This window comes from Vespa mandarinia, chromosome 20, assembly GCF_050613455.1.
Source record: "Vespa mandarinia isolate Hongniang chromosome 20, ASM5061345v1, whole genome shotgun sequence".
NCBI classification, from domain to species: Eukaryota; Metazoa; Arthropoda; class Insecta; order Hymenoptera; family Vespidae; genus Vespa; species Vespa mandarinia.
This window is the reverse complement of record NC_140829.1, coordinates 371,476-387,136: the sequence shown is the minus strand read 5'-3', so window position 1 is coordinate 387,136 and position 15,661 is coordinate 371,476. Positions and strand designations below refer to the sequence as shown.

Below are 15,661 nucleotides of genomic sequence, written 5' to 3'. Positions count from 1 at the left end.
TTTATCTAAATTAATCCATTTGTCTCTTTTCTCTTATTATTTTTACGACAACTCATGATCTCAATCCAAATGGTTTTAATAATATATTTAAAAGAATTTTCTAATCAAGAATTATAGAAGAGGGATTTTTGTTGTTATCGCAAAAGAAAAAAATTAAATACACATACGTTAATTACACTAATTGTAATACTTTTAACATATAGCATAAGAACGTAGACAATATTAAATAATATTTTTAGTGATGACCGTAATGAATTTTTTAAACAGGGATGCACTTTTATGATTCTCTAGTTTTTCTATTTCTAACCACGCATCTCGGCCATTCGCAGGAGCGGGCATCCTTCGTCTATGTATAGATATATGTATATGTACCTATGTACGTTACGAGCTGCACGGTACTCGAGACGTAAGGAATTGCTTTCGCGAAATTATTTCCCTTATAAATCAGCGGCCATACGTTTCGATGTCGTTTCGCCCTCAGCTCGGGACAATCTCCGGTCTCTTTCTCAAGTTGATACTGGTAAAGGCACCAACAACGTAGTTTCGCAATAACGAAAAATAATAGAAAAGAAATGACGCTTGTTTACAAACGATACTTATTTTTGACTTTTTCCAAGAATTCATTGCTCCGAATCTCGCCTTACGAGTTTGTAAATTATACGAAGGACAAAAGAATAAAGCCCTAGAAGGTGACTATTGTTAACATACAAGCATAGGAGTGGGAAAGACGGCGTGAGAAAGAGAGAGAGAGAGACAGAGAGAGAGCGAGAGAGAGAGAGAGAGCGAGAGAGAGAGAGACAGCGAGAGTATAGGTGGGGTTTTGATTCGGTAACAGGACGGCGATAGTGGGGATGTAGTAATTTGTCGGCTTGGGAAGGCGGCTGGCTCCAAGCTGATAACAGGAGATGGTCCATTCTCCTGTGATTCGAGTCCTCTCCCCTCCTAGCTCCAGTCAGCCTCCTCTCTTTGCTTCTCTAGCTCCTTCTCGGACCGAGAATCTCACCAGTTCTCTTCCCACTCTCGCGAACGTGCCAAGCTCTTTCTTTCGGTCCTTTCTTCCTTTCGCGGATCTACCTAACCTAAGACTTCCCCTTTTCCAATAGATGTGTCGTCGCACCGTTCACATTCTACTAGGTGAAATAAGATTTTAAAGAGGTAGTAGCGATCGGTATGTTAACTACGTAATCGAACCTGCAGTACGAAGCGTACTCCGGTAGTCGTAAACTTTTATCTAACGCCTTCGAAGCAGCGTTCTATATAAGAAGAAAGGTAGAGAGAGAGAGAGAGAGAGAGAGAGAGAGAGAGAGAGAGAGAGAGAGAAAGAGAGAACAAGGAGAGTCCTTAAATTTTTACGACTTTGCATTGCAAATCGAGAGGTCGTAGCGACACGGAACGTATGGCTATTGTAGTAAGCTTCGGGGAATATAAAAAAAAAAAAGTAACGCTAGTTTTTGAGTAAGTAGGTTGCATGCATTAATTTGCTACATTTCGCGGTTGGGAAAATTTATCTGCCAGGACTGATTTCCATGCTCGCTGCTTGTTCCGCATCGCATACGTTTTACATGGGGCAAATGTAAAACGCTTGATTTACTACCCGGCTCGCACCCACTCCATAATTTCTATGTGTCGTTACGACTTTTCAAGCGATACGCTAACGTCGACTTGAAAACGTTCGTTCGATAGAATGCAAGAGAGAAAAAAAGAACAAAGTAAAAAGATTAATCATAAAATCGATTAGGAAAGCGTGCAATTTATGGAAACAAAAGCGATCTTTTATTCGAAATATCAAGAGAAGTTTCAATTACTGAAAATAATTTAAACTATTGTTGACATTTAACAAGATCAAAACCGTAAAATGAGCCTACGATTTTTTTTATATTTCATTCATTGTTTTTAACGAACATAGTTATTCTCTTTTAACCTCGTTTAACAAAACTTACTTTCTTTCTTTAGGAAACATCAATGTTTCTCGCGACGTTCCTATTTAGGTACGATCCAAAGCGTCCAATTGGTTTAGCATTAGCGTAGAAAACTTTGAATTACGAATGTGCCGCGAATATCCATTAGTTTTTTCTCTAACTCTCTCTTTCTTCGCCTACTTGAAAATTTCTACACGGCTGCGACGAGTCTAGCATGTTTCTTGGATTAGAATCAAGCTAACGTGTGTGTGTGTGTGTATGCGCGTATACACATATATATATATAAAAGTTTTTTTTCGAGTAGGTACGCGAGAACGCCACTCTTGCCGGTGGTAGTAACGTTTCTTAGGGAAATAAAGCGGTCTCTTCCATTATCCATGTAATTTTCAATTTTCTCTGCTTGAGATTAACGATATAATAAAGATAAAGAGAAGCGCGGTCGGTGAATTTATAGTCGACAACTCGAGAACCATGGTATACCGTACTAGAAAGAAAAATACTGTTTACGACATAATTGTCTTAATAAACAAATGTGTACTTTTGAGAAGGTTATTTTCTTTGATAGAAAATAATAAGTAGGTGTATTTAAAAACATAAGAAGAAAGGTAACAAAAAGGTCGTTTTTCAGAATGAAAAAGCAGCGAGTTTATTTATGCAGAGTTCAACGAGACAAATATTTACTATCGTAATTACCTTTCCCTTTATAAAGCGTCAATAAACGATATGTGTAAACTATGATCCCGAATTGTAGAAAAAGACGGGAAAGAAACACAGAAAGATATACGAAGAACGATTGAGAAAACTTTATCGCGAGACAGCCGTCGTCATTGTCGACGCAATTAACAGTAACTTTAGGTATGTCGGAGTCGGCGTTGAAACAACATCGGAGCAGTTCTGATATCCGATGCTGCTTAGACATTCGCTGCTCAAATATTCCTGGAGTCTCCGCTTGTGCTTCGAACGCGGATCGCCAGAGACGCCGGAGACACCTAACTGAGCACACACATTTATAAGCGACGCATACAACGAACGTCTCGGGACACACAGAGAATTCTACAAGAAGGAACAATTCTCGAGTAGCGTGGAAAGAGAGAGAGAGAGAGAGAGAAAGAGAGAGAGAGAGAGAGAGAGAGAGAGAAAAGACTCGTAGGTATCAAGGGTGTGCGAAGGATGCAAACCTGACACGACAGGTACTTACTGCACCAAGACACACATACGTATAAATGCACAGTAAGAATAAGATAGAGATAGAGGAGAGAAAGAGAAAGACGATCTCTAACGCATTCTCATGACTGTCGACCAAACTCCCGCTTTTACTCCCACTTCTACGTAGAGAGAGAGAGAGAGAGAGAGAGAACTTTTTAGTGAACTGTCAAACTTTGTCGAGCCACGAATTACTCGTTCCAACGCATTCCCCTAGTGCGCTTTCATTGAACATAACAGAGATCAAAGACTCCGGTGCGAAATGGATTAGAATTTCAGAAACACGAAACATACTTTGGTCCGTCTCTTTTCCTCTTTCAATGAACATTGAAAGAAATACAATCCTCTTTCGCTTGCTAAATGTTATCGATTTTCGATCGAAGGACTTTAACTAAATAGACGAATGAGTTATTTTCGGAGGAATTATTTCAAGCTTTTCGTACGGCATTCATTGTAAACCGATTGACCCGCAACCAATGCGTTAACCTATTACGTTCTTTCCTATCGGGTATTGTAAATCTCATTTAATTAAGTCTCATGTAAAAAGTTCTAACAATACCTTTCGATCCCGTTTGCAATTTCGTTTTCTGCTGTCTCTCTCTTTCTCTCTCACACACACACACACACACACACACACACACACACACGCATACACACCTACGTTTCCGATAGCTCCCTGCTCACTTCTCTTCCCTTTTCCGCTCATCATGCCACAGAGTCGATCGCGCGAGACGAGAGAGGGATGTATTTGATTGATATTCGATCGCTCATTGTAATTGACCGAGTTTACTAAGAGACTATAAAGAGAGTATACAAATAATATGATGTATATAAGAGAGAAATATTTTTTCTTTCTTTTTCTTTTCTTTTTTTAGTTTCACATTTCATTTAGGAATAATATGAAAGAAAGTTTTTACCGTCTAGTATATAAATTGTTCAGATTCAAGGAAATCTAAGCTCTGTCCGAAGGAATTCGAAGGGTGCTTTATAAGAACCAGCGTGAGAAATATGAAGAAAAAGCGTGAGGAATGGAAGTAGCATAAGAAGAAAAATGCAGAGACGACGATCGAAGTATAGCGAATCGGCATCTACCTATCGATCGCTCACGTACGCTCCTTTGTAATTTTATTTATGCCACGTTCGACCTGTTGCGCCTTATCTTCTCGGTTCGTTTTGACGCGTTTTTTTCCCTTCCCCTCACCCCACCCCACCCCACGCCACCCACTACACATTCCTTTTTCCTCGTTTCCTTTTCTTCTTTTTATTTTACTTTTGATCGTCCTTTTCGCATAACGCGATTTTAATAGCTTCGAGCTTGTATCCATGTTCCATTACTTTAATAATATCGACCAAAAGCTTACTTCGTTTCAAACGTCAGACGCATCGTCATATCACCGTTCTATAAGCTGTTATTAAATAAATGAAATGCATTGAAAATTTAGCAATGGTCTTGAAAAGACTCAATCGAAGTTCGAACACTATCATATATAATAATATTCTGTTCGTCAATCGTGAAATCGTTGGACGAATAAATAAATCAAAAGAAACATAAATTACAGGAAATTCTCCGATGGAATATTGATATTTGTGCGCTATGAATAAAGTCATATTTGGCGTATAAAATAATTTGAATTTACCACCGATAAGTAAAAGTACTAGATACATATACCATATTGTACGATATAAATGGAAATATTACGTTCCGAATGAGAACGCGAGTAGATACATTTTCATGAATATTATTAGTTCAATCGTTTATCACCCTAAACGTCATCGCGTCGGCGATAATATTTATAGACATAAACATGGAAAAAATAAAAAATAGAAAAGAATAAAAATTATATATACGAATGTAAACCATGGATACGCGTAGAAAAAAGATATAAAACATGCGAGTATGTATAAACGACCGAGCTCCGACCATTCGTTTCTTCGTTATTTTCTACTTTGAATAGTCGTTTAAATTCAATAAGTTATAGAAAAAAGTATTCGTTTTCTGAAATAAAATAATGTTAAAATAAAATATCGAAATATATTTTTAAATACAAGTGCAAATAACTATACGTACTATGCACGTAGAAATTAAAGGGGAATTAAAAGAAAGAAGGAAAGAAAGAAAGAAAGAAAGAAAGAAATAAAAGAGAGATTGCTTTTTATCGTGGAAAGAAAGAAAAGTAGGAGAATCGTTGATCGCTCAAGAGAGAAAATCGCAAAGTGTATATCCTTTTGAGAAGGAGCAACGATTCCGGCGTTCGTGCAGTTTCAATGCGGAAACCTTCCCCGACGAGCAATTATTTTCGTCTCATTGTCCCTTTCGTCGAGTAGCGAATGAGACGTCGACGAACGGAGACGAAGGAACGACGACGCAGTCCGGTCGACAGGAAGTGGCGGCAGCTGAGACTCCGGAAGAAAGATGGCGACTACACACCGGCGTCTATTCTACCAACGACTATTCTCGCCATTATCGTCAGCTCGAGTGAAATCGTTGAAGCATGCGACGAAAGCTACGTCAACGACAAGCAACATTTACGAATCCAGTTAAATCAACTTTTTTATTTTATTTGTTCTTTTCATTTATTAATCGTCGTGTCGATGTCAAGTCGATCGACTAACTTTTCTTTCCGAACCATTCTAATTTCGCCCAAGTGCACGTAAATGCGCATAATCTTTATGCATTGCATTCGACGTTTAATTTATTTAAGGTTGTTCGTTATTCCTACTTTGGATAATGGTGACCGATCTTGATGAACGAGATCACAATATAAAGGGCGCAAATTTAATCTAGAACATATCTTTTTCGAATTTTTAAGAAAAGAATTTAAAGAAATTTCGAATTTAAAGAAAAATTTTCTCTGAGAAAAAGGTCATCTTAAAAATGATATTTTATATCCTAGATGAAATCTTGGTCTTTAAAAATGAAATCTTGTCTATCAAAATTGATCAATTTTTTTCTTTCTTCGGCTCTCTTTTCTACCTCATATATCTTATCTTTCTTTTCTTCTTTTCCAAGTATCATCGAGGGATAGATTCATCATCGATTATTTTGCGAGAATACAGAAAGGATAGAGAAGAACGCTTGCGCGCATGATTAAAATTCCTACCTTCGGGATTTCGTTTTGCTCGTTTGCTCGAAATATTCGATTGGATTACGTCGCGAATGCCGATTTTAGAATAGAGTCATTGTTAGTCTCCACATGCAACAACTTGCGAGTACTACAGACCTGGCTTGGCAGTACTTGCGATATATATAGAAATCTAATTGTAAATCACGTAATGCAAGTACTATTACAAGTACTGAATGGCTGCATATTTCAATGTATTTTCAAAATCCCTTCAATTTAGTTCCGATCAAACACTAAGCATTATTAACACTTTACATAACCAATAATACTTTACAGGCAAATAGATAAGATATATATATATATATATATATACATATATATCAAGTAATTATCACGTGTGTTAATTATATATGTAATATTCTTAATGCTTCTTACCCACTTAGTCGAACTCTTGCAACTGCGATGTAATCGATGTAAATTAATAAATTTGAGAAGAGCCAGAACGATTTTTACAACGTATTTTCGAAAGCGCCGTCTTTCTGAGAACTTTCGCAGCGGCCTTAATCGTCACTTCGGATAACTACAATTAATTGCGAACCGTTTTTATCCTTTGCACCAATGTATAATCATTGAGATTTAACCAACCGTCGAGAAGCGACCCATTGAAAAAATCGATAAGGACGTTACCGACGAGGTCGACTTCCGGCAATGTAGGAATTACAAAAAACAAAACACATTTTCCATAATCTTAAAAAGAAAGTGTCCTCTTTGGGAGAATCGAAGGAACGAAAAAGCGTATCAACGTACGAGCACCTTCGTTTGATCGATAAATTCTTTCAAAGAAGAGTTTTATTCGGTATAAACTTCGGTCGCTACTAAATTTACGTGTCGAGGAGTAGGTCGAAGAAAAATCATTCGAGCGTCTACGGTACGATAATTATAAATAAACGTTAGGACAAAACAAGGTGTACTTTCTATCGTTGGTATGTGCAATCGATCGAAATGGAAGCCGAGGTCGTATTGTTACTCCACGAAGAAGATAAAATCCGTTCCAAGCACAAAGTGTGTATAAAATACGTTCTAATCGTTGGAACGAATTATTCTTTATCTTATGTCACGTTATTACAGATGGGAACGTCAAATTCCAAAGGATGAGGATTATTGGGAGCGATACATTCGTAAGGAAGAAAAAAACCTAATAGTAAGAGATTCCTATCCAAATTTAACCAATTTCCCTTCGATCCACAGATATCCTCAAAGTTTATATCGTTGGATTCGTAATGACGACGACGCGAATAATGTCGATTATTTAACTCGTAATGAAAGAAAATCTTTCGCAACGAATTTTCCGCCTTGTAGGTTAAAGTCGTTTACCAAAGAAAACGATCTCGCGAGTATTAGTGAGCCTATAGTTACGGTCTTTCCTCCTACGCCATCGAAACGACCTACTAAAATATTTACTACCCGCAAAGAGGAGTACAAGAGGGCTCTTGCTGAAGATATATCATTTCGAAAAGTATATTCCTCAATTTTTCCTGTAAACGCACGTAATGCTTCCAATGAGAACGAGAAAATTAAGATAAAAACTTATTTGAAAAAAAGTCCTTCTTTTTATGAAAACGAACGTCCAACAGGAACGAGCCGAAATGGAAGGAAGTCATCGACGAGTCAAACCAGGGAGACTCTTTTAAAGGCCATAAATAAAAACGATTTAGAATCAATCGGGAAACTCGTCGATAAGATCGAATTGTCCGACGATTTTGATTTTAATCGAGAAAGTTTTCATTTCGACGACACCGACGATCGTTTCGATTTACAATTTAGAACGACGCGAAACAAGGATAACGATAGAATACAATTTAATTCAGATTTAGAAAATAAATTCGAATGCGCGATATCTGCTTTAACGAAACATACCGAACGAAATAAAAGAGTCTCGGCCGATGGCGACTTCTTGAAATATTCCGTTCGATATGCTCACGAAGCATTGAAGCGTGTAACGAAAGATTTGCCCTCTGGGAATTTGGGAATAAACGAAATGACGAAGAAGGTTGGAACAATGGAGGATTCTGAAAAATATGAAAAAAAGTTTATAAACATTTCCCCTATCTCGTTGAAACCTTTATCCAGTCACGATCGCATCGAGGAAGTCGAAGATTATTTGCCGCGTACGTTGAGTCTAACAGAGAATTTTCTAAACGAATTACCAAAGATGTCGTATTTTCCACGAAAGAAACGCGATCGATGTCTTTCGTGTTTATATAAATCCCTCGAGGAGATCGGCATATCCTCGAGAAAGAACGCATACGATAGGAGGAAGGAACGGGAGGAGGAAGGAAAGTATCAACGAAATATATCCGTCGAGTGCGAGAGCAATGATGACGTTAGTTTTGCCGAGTTCAAAGACGAACAAAATCAGTGTGATTTCAGGGTGAACGAGGAGGTTGGATTCGCAACGGGACGTAGTAGTAGTGATAGTAATGGCGATGGTATAGAGGAGGCAAACAAATTCGGCTTTCCGAATATACAAGGAACCGGAGAAGGGAGAACGTCCCTCAATGAAGTTAAGGAGACGGAAGGATGTCTGCCAGTTCCGGAATTAGAATCAACGAGTCCAAATGATAAGAGGATAGCTTTCAAATCCATCTCCGTGTCGTCGGAAAGATCGAGAGGTGGTACCTCTAATTCGGACGACGACGACTCGAGCGTCGCATATATGGAATATTCGTCGACGAGATCGAAATACAGGCCGGCTTGTCACGCACCGACTATTTTGTCTCACACCTTGGAGCCTCTCAGAGCGTTGAAATTAAAAAAGTCGACGAGTATGCAAGCACGCATGGCTTTCAACGAAATCAACGACGAGTCGCCGACTATCATCGAGGCCAACGAGAGAAGTCGTGAGATAGGGTTGAAAAAAATCGGACAAACGACGATACCGATGGATACGAAAAGAGGGATAATCGAGGATGATTCCAAGTCGATGAAAAAATTGATTAAAATAAAATCCGTTTCGGAGAATTTGATCATCGACGCCAAAGTCAACGAATCAGGAAAGGGAAAATCTCTGTTGAGAAGGAGCTCCAGTTGTAAAAATTTCGAATGGACTTTGAGGGATTCTACGAGAGGTACGTCGTTGCCGCCGCCGAGCTTACGCTCGCTGGCCAAGGACGAACCGTTGTTTTCGAAGGAGGAGATCGAAGAAACGTTAAAAAATTTCGAGAAACGTAACGCATCGCCGACGTTAGCGTTGTCCACTCTTTGCGATATGTTTTTAAATCGAATTTTAGAGTCGAACGATAAGCGAGATAGGAGACGCGATAACATAGCGAAACGCTTGGTGAAATTATTAGTAGAATCGAGACGTTATTCGAATCCCGATAAGTTTCCATCTGACCTGATATTTTCCTCGAAACAGCGACCATTGTTGAACGGGCAGCGATTAAGGCGCATCCTACCCCTTGATTCTTACAATCTGATCGCACCTTTGCTGGGAATCCCTGAATATTATCCGAGGTTACACATGGCCCCTCATAAAATGGAGAAACCGATTGAACCGACGAAGGAACGATCCGATAAATCGGATTTGATCCAGGAAACTCTGGACGATTTGATAGTACGTACATAATAAATAGATCCATATCGTCTAATAGAAAACGAGACAGACACTGTATTAGAGGTATTATACGGTCAAGCTAGAACAGCGTAAATAATGCAAAAGCTATAGGAGTGGTGTGACGTAGGGCTACGTCATACACATCCAACCAAGCGATTAATACCGATCGCTCGCGGCTCGATAATCAATTTGTTAAGAACGCAACGATGATCTTTCGCTTCGGTATTAATCTTGGATTTTATTTTTCCGACGACGACGACGACGATGAGAAATTTTCTTTTATAATTTCTAGGTACACCCGCCGTCTTCGAGGGACAGCACGGTCTCGTGCGAAGAGATCGGAACGACGCGTTACAATCCTTACGGACTTTTTATGAGAAAAGAGAGGCGCAAGGTAAAGAGAGTCTCCATTTTTCAAACTTATTATTTATCCTTTATTTTACTAGTGTACGCTTTATTGTCTACCAGGCTGTCGTTTGGCGTCCCTTGACGGAATTCGACTTAAAGGGCTACGATCCACAAGCCACTCTTCGCATGAGGGCCGACAAAATTACCACGGACATATGCATGGAATTTTGCGATTGGCTGAGAAGCTTGGGAGGCTTAGAAAGAGACATCGATGAGAGGGTTCTCAAGGACATGTTCGAAATTAATTTTTCGGCGGACGCCTGTAAAACGACACAAGCGAGTAAACGATTTCTATTGGACGACATTGGGATATGTCGTATAATGATTAAATATAATATTTAAATAGATCAGTGTGAAAGAGATGGCTACCGTTCCGACGGACGTGGCAATGGCGAGATTGTGTCACGAGACGAGCGTATTGGCGACAACGAGGAAACAACTCGAGAGGGATGCCAAGGCTGAAAGTAGACCTAAACGCACCTTGGCATTTGGCACATCAATGCCAACCGATCTATTATTCATACCGCCTAGTAATCGCGTTCGAGAAACCTGGCTCAAGTGTAAAAACGTCCCACGAGAACTTGAAACGATGGACGTAGTTTGGGATGGGATAATTCATTTGGAGAGCGTGCAAGCTTTCGTTAAGTGCTTACGCATGCACCCGAAGGTATCTCATTTAATTGCTCATATGTTATTTTCTCATTTCTATAGGATCGAACGATCGATGATCTATATTTAATGATTGTAGGTTAGCCCACCTAAAATGTTCAAACGTGCTGTACTTCCGAAAACCGTCCAAAAATCGCCGTTTGTCAAGGAAAATAGCACAGATATATAAAAGGAATCTTGACGTCAATCCTCGACAATACCGAACATAAATTTATGTCAGATTATTTAACGTTCGGAGATTTCTAAACGAGCTAATCGATTTACAATATAACGAAGAAAATGTCTCTTGATGGGATACCGTGTAACCAACGGTTTAGCTCGGATTTTCTACGCGCAAACACGAGCAGGCGTGCCAACCAATAATACCGTTCGATGACACGATACCAAACGCCCGTTTCGTGTATGTGGCGTACGGTTAACCCCTAAAGCCAACGTAGTATCCCGGACGATTAGGAATCGAGGGTGAAAAATCTACGAGTGCGAAACCATAGCGTTAATTTGACTATTCACCGAAAACTATCATAAACGATGACGTTCTCTCGCGGTCAGTGTAATTGATCTATCACCTTATTTTATTTGTTTTTATTTATTTATTTTTTTTTTCTTATTCTTTTTTCTTAGATCCTCTCCCCGGTCGATCAAACGCATTAAATATACCTCGAAAATCGTTCGTGGAAGGATATTAACGGAGTATCTTCCACGTTAGACGTGTAACTTATCATGGATCATCGTTAAGCGCGCCGTCGATAATGACGTAGGACTCCCGACCGTAAGAAATATCAAAAAACGTAACGTAAAGCCAAACTCGACTCGTAGCATCTGCTTACGACAGGAACACGTTCGGGATATCGCCTTCTCTATCGTTGGTTTCAAACCCGAGGCAAGATAAGGAAAAAATAAATCAAAAAGAAGAACTCTTTTCTTCCTCTCTTTCTCTCTCTTTGGCAGGCTACGTCCACCTTCACGGTTTCGTTTCTCTCGTAGCAAATAATTTCGTGATAACGAGCATCGAATCGATGTCAAACGCTTCGCATTCGTGCCACCAACTCGATGCGAGAATAAAGATTTTCAAATTTTTTAAAACTTTCCACGTAGCAATATAGAAGGATAATAGGTATAAAACTTGGACGATTTGTTGAAGAAAAGTAATCTTGTGAAAAATAGAGGCTCTTGTCAAAAATATATGATAAAACGATGAAAAGAAAAAAGGTTTGAGACGAAGGAGAAGGATGTGTCCTGCCTGCTGTTTCTTCGTCGTTGTTACGCGCAAACACGTGGAAAAATCTAGCCGCTCACCGCAAAGACAGCCCTCGACGTTCCTCCGCCACGTTCAATCCTTTCCCTCACGTTAATTGAGCTAAAAAGAAGAAAAAAGAGCGTCGTCGTACGTTTGCCTGCGTACTCGGTTATTCGTTATTCGCGCAGCACTTTATTCTTTCTTTCCCAGGAATTTCCCACGAGGCCAGCGGCCCTTTCTCTCCTCTCTCTCTCTCTCTCTCTCCCTCCCTCTCCCTCCCTCTCCCTCTCCCTCTCCCTCTCCCTCTCCCTCTCCCTCTCCCTCTCACTCACTTGGTGGCGCTGAAGAGAGAGAAGAGAACGAAAGGGCGGCGGAATGGAGATCCCGAAAGAAAGCACAAAGGGACTGTGCAACGAGAAAAGAGGACGAGCACGAAGAACGAAGCTGAATGAGGTGTGTGAGAGGGAGGAGAGAAGAGAGTATCGGCGCATTGGTCATCGCCCGTTCGTTTCGCTTCACTTGGAACGAAGACTTGCGCTCGAGCGAGAAATTTAACAAGGCACACGCTTCCGAGACCGACAATAGCCAACTTTATGTGCCCCGTCGAATGCTCCGATTTTAATTACTTCAATTTCAACTTCCACTTGGTCGTTCGGTCATCTCCTCTTTCTCTTCGTTTATCCGTCCGTCTTTTTTACTTGCATACGAGAGCAAAAGTATCTTTTCGGAACGAATCGATCAACCTTTCGACGAAATATCCATACGTAATGTAGAATAAGTGCGTTGCTTACATCATTGCCTTCGTCTACGGGCACTTTATTAGAAAATTTACAAAGTCGTTATCGATTGCTTGCTCGATTTTAAGTAATTAAGTGGGTTCGATGTCGCAACGTCAACGTCCTTGTACTTCCGCTTAATGAACTCGAGTTTGGTAGCACTAGCAAAGTCCGTTAATTTTGTTTCACCCTCATTGATTTTATAAATGGTCGAAGAGACGTTCGAAGGTCTTTGGAAAATTCGATGTATTTGTCGGGAGCATCGAACGTGTTTGGTAGATCGAACCATCTCCTCGTCATATCTCTCTCTCTCTCTCTCTCTCTCTCTCTCTCTTTCCCGTTTTCCCATCATGTATTATTCATTTCGCCAAGTTCGCACTTAAAAATTCTGCCTTTCGATCGCCTATCTCGAGCCACAACTTCTCGTTCGAGATTTCGAAGCAAAGTCACAAAGGAAGGAAGTACGTACGTAGGTAGTGGGGCCCTTCGCAAAGTAGATTGACTGCAAAGTAGATACGAAGGGAATACGCGAAGAATTGCTTCACGACGCTCTATTTCTTTCCCCTCTCTCTCTCTCTCTCTCTCTCTCATACTCTTTGCTATGAATACACGAGATCGAGATCGCGAATCGAGTGGAATTTCAAGGGAAATTGAAATTTTTTGTATCGATGGGAGATCAACGAGTAAATCTCAACGTATCGACTAATTCCTGAAACATCGATTACCATTATGTCTATATCATTCAAAGTGATCTCGTTGAATGAATCATCACAGAGAGAGAGAGAGAGAGAGAGAGAGAGAGAGAGAGAGAGAGAGAGAGAAAGTCGATTGATTGAAATAACGATAGAGAACGCACTACTTAAAGTATTCGCATTCTCTCAATGAAATTGAAACGAAAAACGATAATCGCGCTTAATTGTATAAGGCGCAGTAAGCGAAACGTTAATGCATTATACCTTATCGTTCTTTCGATTACGCGTTCCTAGCAGCGATACGATACGAAATTAAGCTCGCAAACACACTGCAGTCTCTCGTACGTTTACAACGACTGGATCCTGAAATCGTTCTGCGGTTTTACTATTATCGCCTCGGTACATGTAATTACAATCTGTCGTATCGTTTAGTATCAAGATAGAAATGTGTACGAGGATTCGTTTGAATTTTCTCCCTGTCTATCGACGATTCTCCCTTTCCTTTCTCCGTATCTCTTTACAAAATCTCTTTACGTTTCGTTAGTGCCTTTCTCTTATATTATACTCCAATTTCAAACAATTATTATTATTATTCCCTCTCGTCGATCGTCCTATTAAAGATTTCATGAATAAAACTAGGACGAACGATCCTGATACGTGTCGAGCAGTTATATAACGTGTATAATGTACATATGTACATTCGCGTAAGTGGAACAAACTCGTGATTTTTATAAACCTTGGTTTATTCAAATGATGACAACTCGTCGAAACGACTATTTTCAAAAAAGAAAGAGAAATAAAAAATGACGAAGGAAGAGAGAAGCGATCCCGACAAACAATGAAAACCAACTATCCCTTTTTTCGTTTTAAAATACAGGTGGCTAAAAGAAACGTGCTTCTAGGGCGATTCGCTTCGTAACACGTTCGTTGCTCGTGACATACGAAACGGCACAAACGTTGTAAGCGTATCTATTTGTATATACAGTAGCATGTATGTGAACATGTATGTGAAGAAAAAATTGGTGGGGGAGAAAGTGACGCGTATGTATGCTCTTTCGTAAATCAGATGGGAAGCGTTTCCTGCTGGCAGTACGAGCTCGTTCGATCTATTGTTGTAAAGTCTCTAACCGTGCCCGTAATGTCCACATGAGCCTATTATGAGTTCTATCTTCATTGCCTTTGCCAATGGTTGTTGCCACTTTTCGCAGCCCTGCTTTTCTCTTTCTCTCTCTCTCTCTCTCTCTCTCTCTCTATCTTTTGTGCCCGTTCCTTTTCCTTTCGCCCATACACGTATCCCACGTATATACGAGTAAATACATAGATGATATGATGTATGTAGGTACACACGTAAATGCAATACTCGACTCTTCCGATTTCCACGCGTCGGCACCTATGGTCCATCGATCCGCGAGCAACTCTGTTATCGTTTTCCGGAGCAGTCCAACGATAAAACAACGTTAAAGCTAACGAAGTGTGGACCAAACGAATAAACGAGAGTTTCTTTTGATCCACGATACAAAACGTAGCCGCTTGTTCTCGAATTAATTGGCAGGAACCGAAAAAAGTATGTGAGGTGAGAGAAGAAAAAAAAAGGAAAAAAAAGGGGAAAAAAAAAAAGAAAAAAGAAAATATCGTAACGCGCGAAAACTCTGGAGAACATTCAATCTCTTTATTTTCTCTACTTTTTTCGATTGAATCGTTAACACATACGTACAAAAGTGGATAAGAGTGGATCCTTGTAAAGGACGAACGGTGATGAAGAAGATGAAGAACCGAGGATGCTCGAATGAAATTTAGCCCGGCGCTAAACGGAACGTCGATGCCTATCCTTGCGAATTAGTTACAGCGAGCGAGAAGAAAATGAAGATACGCTTTTTCTTTTTCTCCTTTTTCTTTCTTTCTTTCGTTCTTTCTTTCTTCTTCGTCCTCCTCTTTTTTTTATCTTTTTCTTTCTCTTACTTTTGCATCGATACGAGTCCCTAAAAAAGGAAAAGAAGATCCTTGTAATAATCTCGTTCCAAAGAGAAGCAAACGTCGAAAGTAAGTTCGAACTCTTCCTGCTGGCGGTTAATTTCAAAC

The 15,661-nt window shown here is 39.8% G+C and overlaps 2 protein-coding genes across 4 annotated transcripts in view; one reads left to right on the top strand and one right to left on the bottom strand.

Annotated features, from left to right (window-relative positions):
• The window catches only part of Scgdelta (sarcoglycan delta), a 192,522-nt gene that overhangs the window by 148,772 nt on the left and 28,089 nt on the right, over positions 1-15,661 (bottom strand). Inside the window, exon 1 of one of the 3 annotated variants that reach the window (XM_085663176.1) lies at positions 6,620-6,718. The exons of 1 other annotated variant lie outside the window; for it this stretch is intronic. The gene's annotated coding sequence lies outside the window, so the exon portion shown is untranslated. Of the gene's footprint in view, positions 1-6,619; positions 6,719-15,661 lie in introns of those variants that run through there. One more of the 3 variants, XM_085663175.1, reaches the window with a different exon arrangement.
• LOC118448328 (uncharacterized) lies at positions 7,170-11,046 on the top strand. Its single transcript, XM_035881450.2, has 6 exons — positions 7,170-7,246; positions 7,313-9,800; positions 10,093-10,194; positions 10,269-10,484; positions 10,555-10,875; positions 10,957-11,046. Exons 1-6 carry the CDS (start codon positions 7,170-7,172, stop codon positions 11,044-11,046), a joined length of 3,294 nt encoding a protein of 1,097 aa, XP_035737343.2.

What these genes read in the sequence shown, in the direction of transcription:
- LOC118448328 (XM_035881450.2), top strand. Translation starts at nt 7,170, where the DNA reads ATGTGCAATCGATCGAAATGGAAGCCGAGGTCGTATTGTTACTCCACG. An exon ending in AAATCCGTTCCAAGCACAAA is followed by an intron (nt 7,247 to 7,312) that starts GTGTGTATAAAA and finishes ACGTTATTACAG; the next exon opens with ATGGGAACGTCAAATTCCAA. An exon ending in TGAGAAAAGAGAGGCGCAAG is followed by an intron (nt 10,195 to 10,268) that starts GTAAAGAGAGTC and finishes ATTGTCTACCAG; the next exon opens with GCTGTCGTTTGGCGTCCCTT.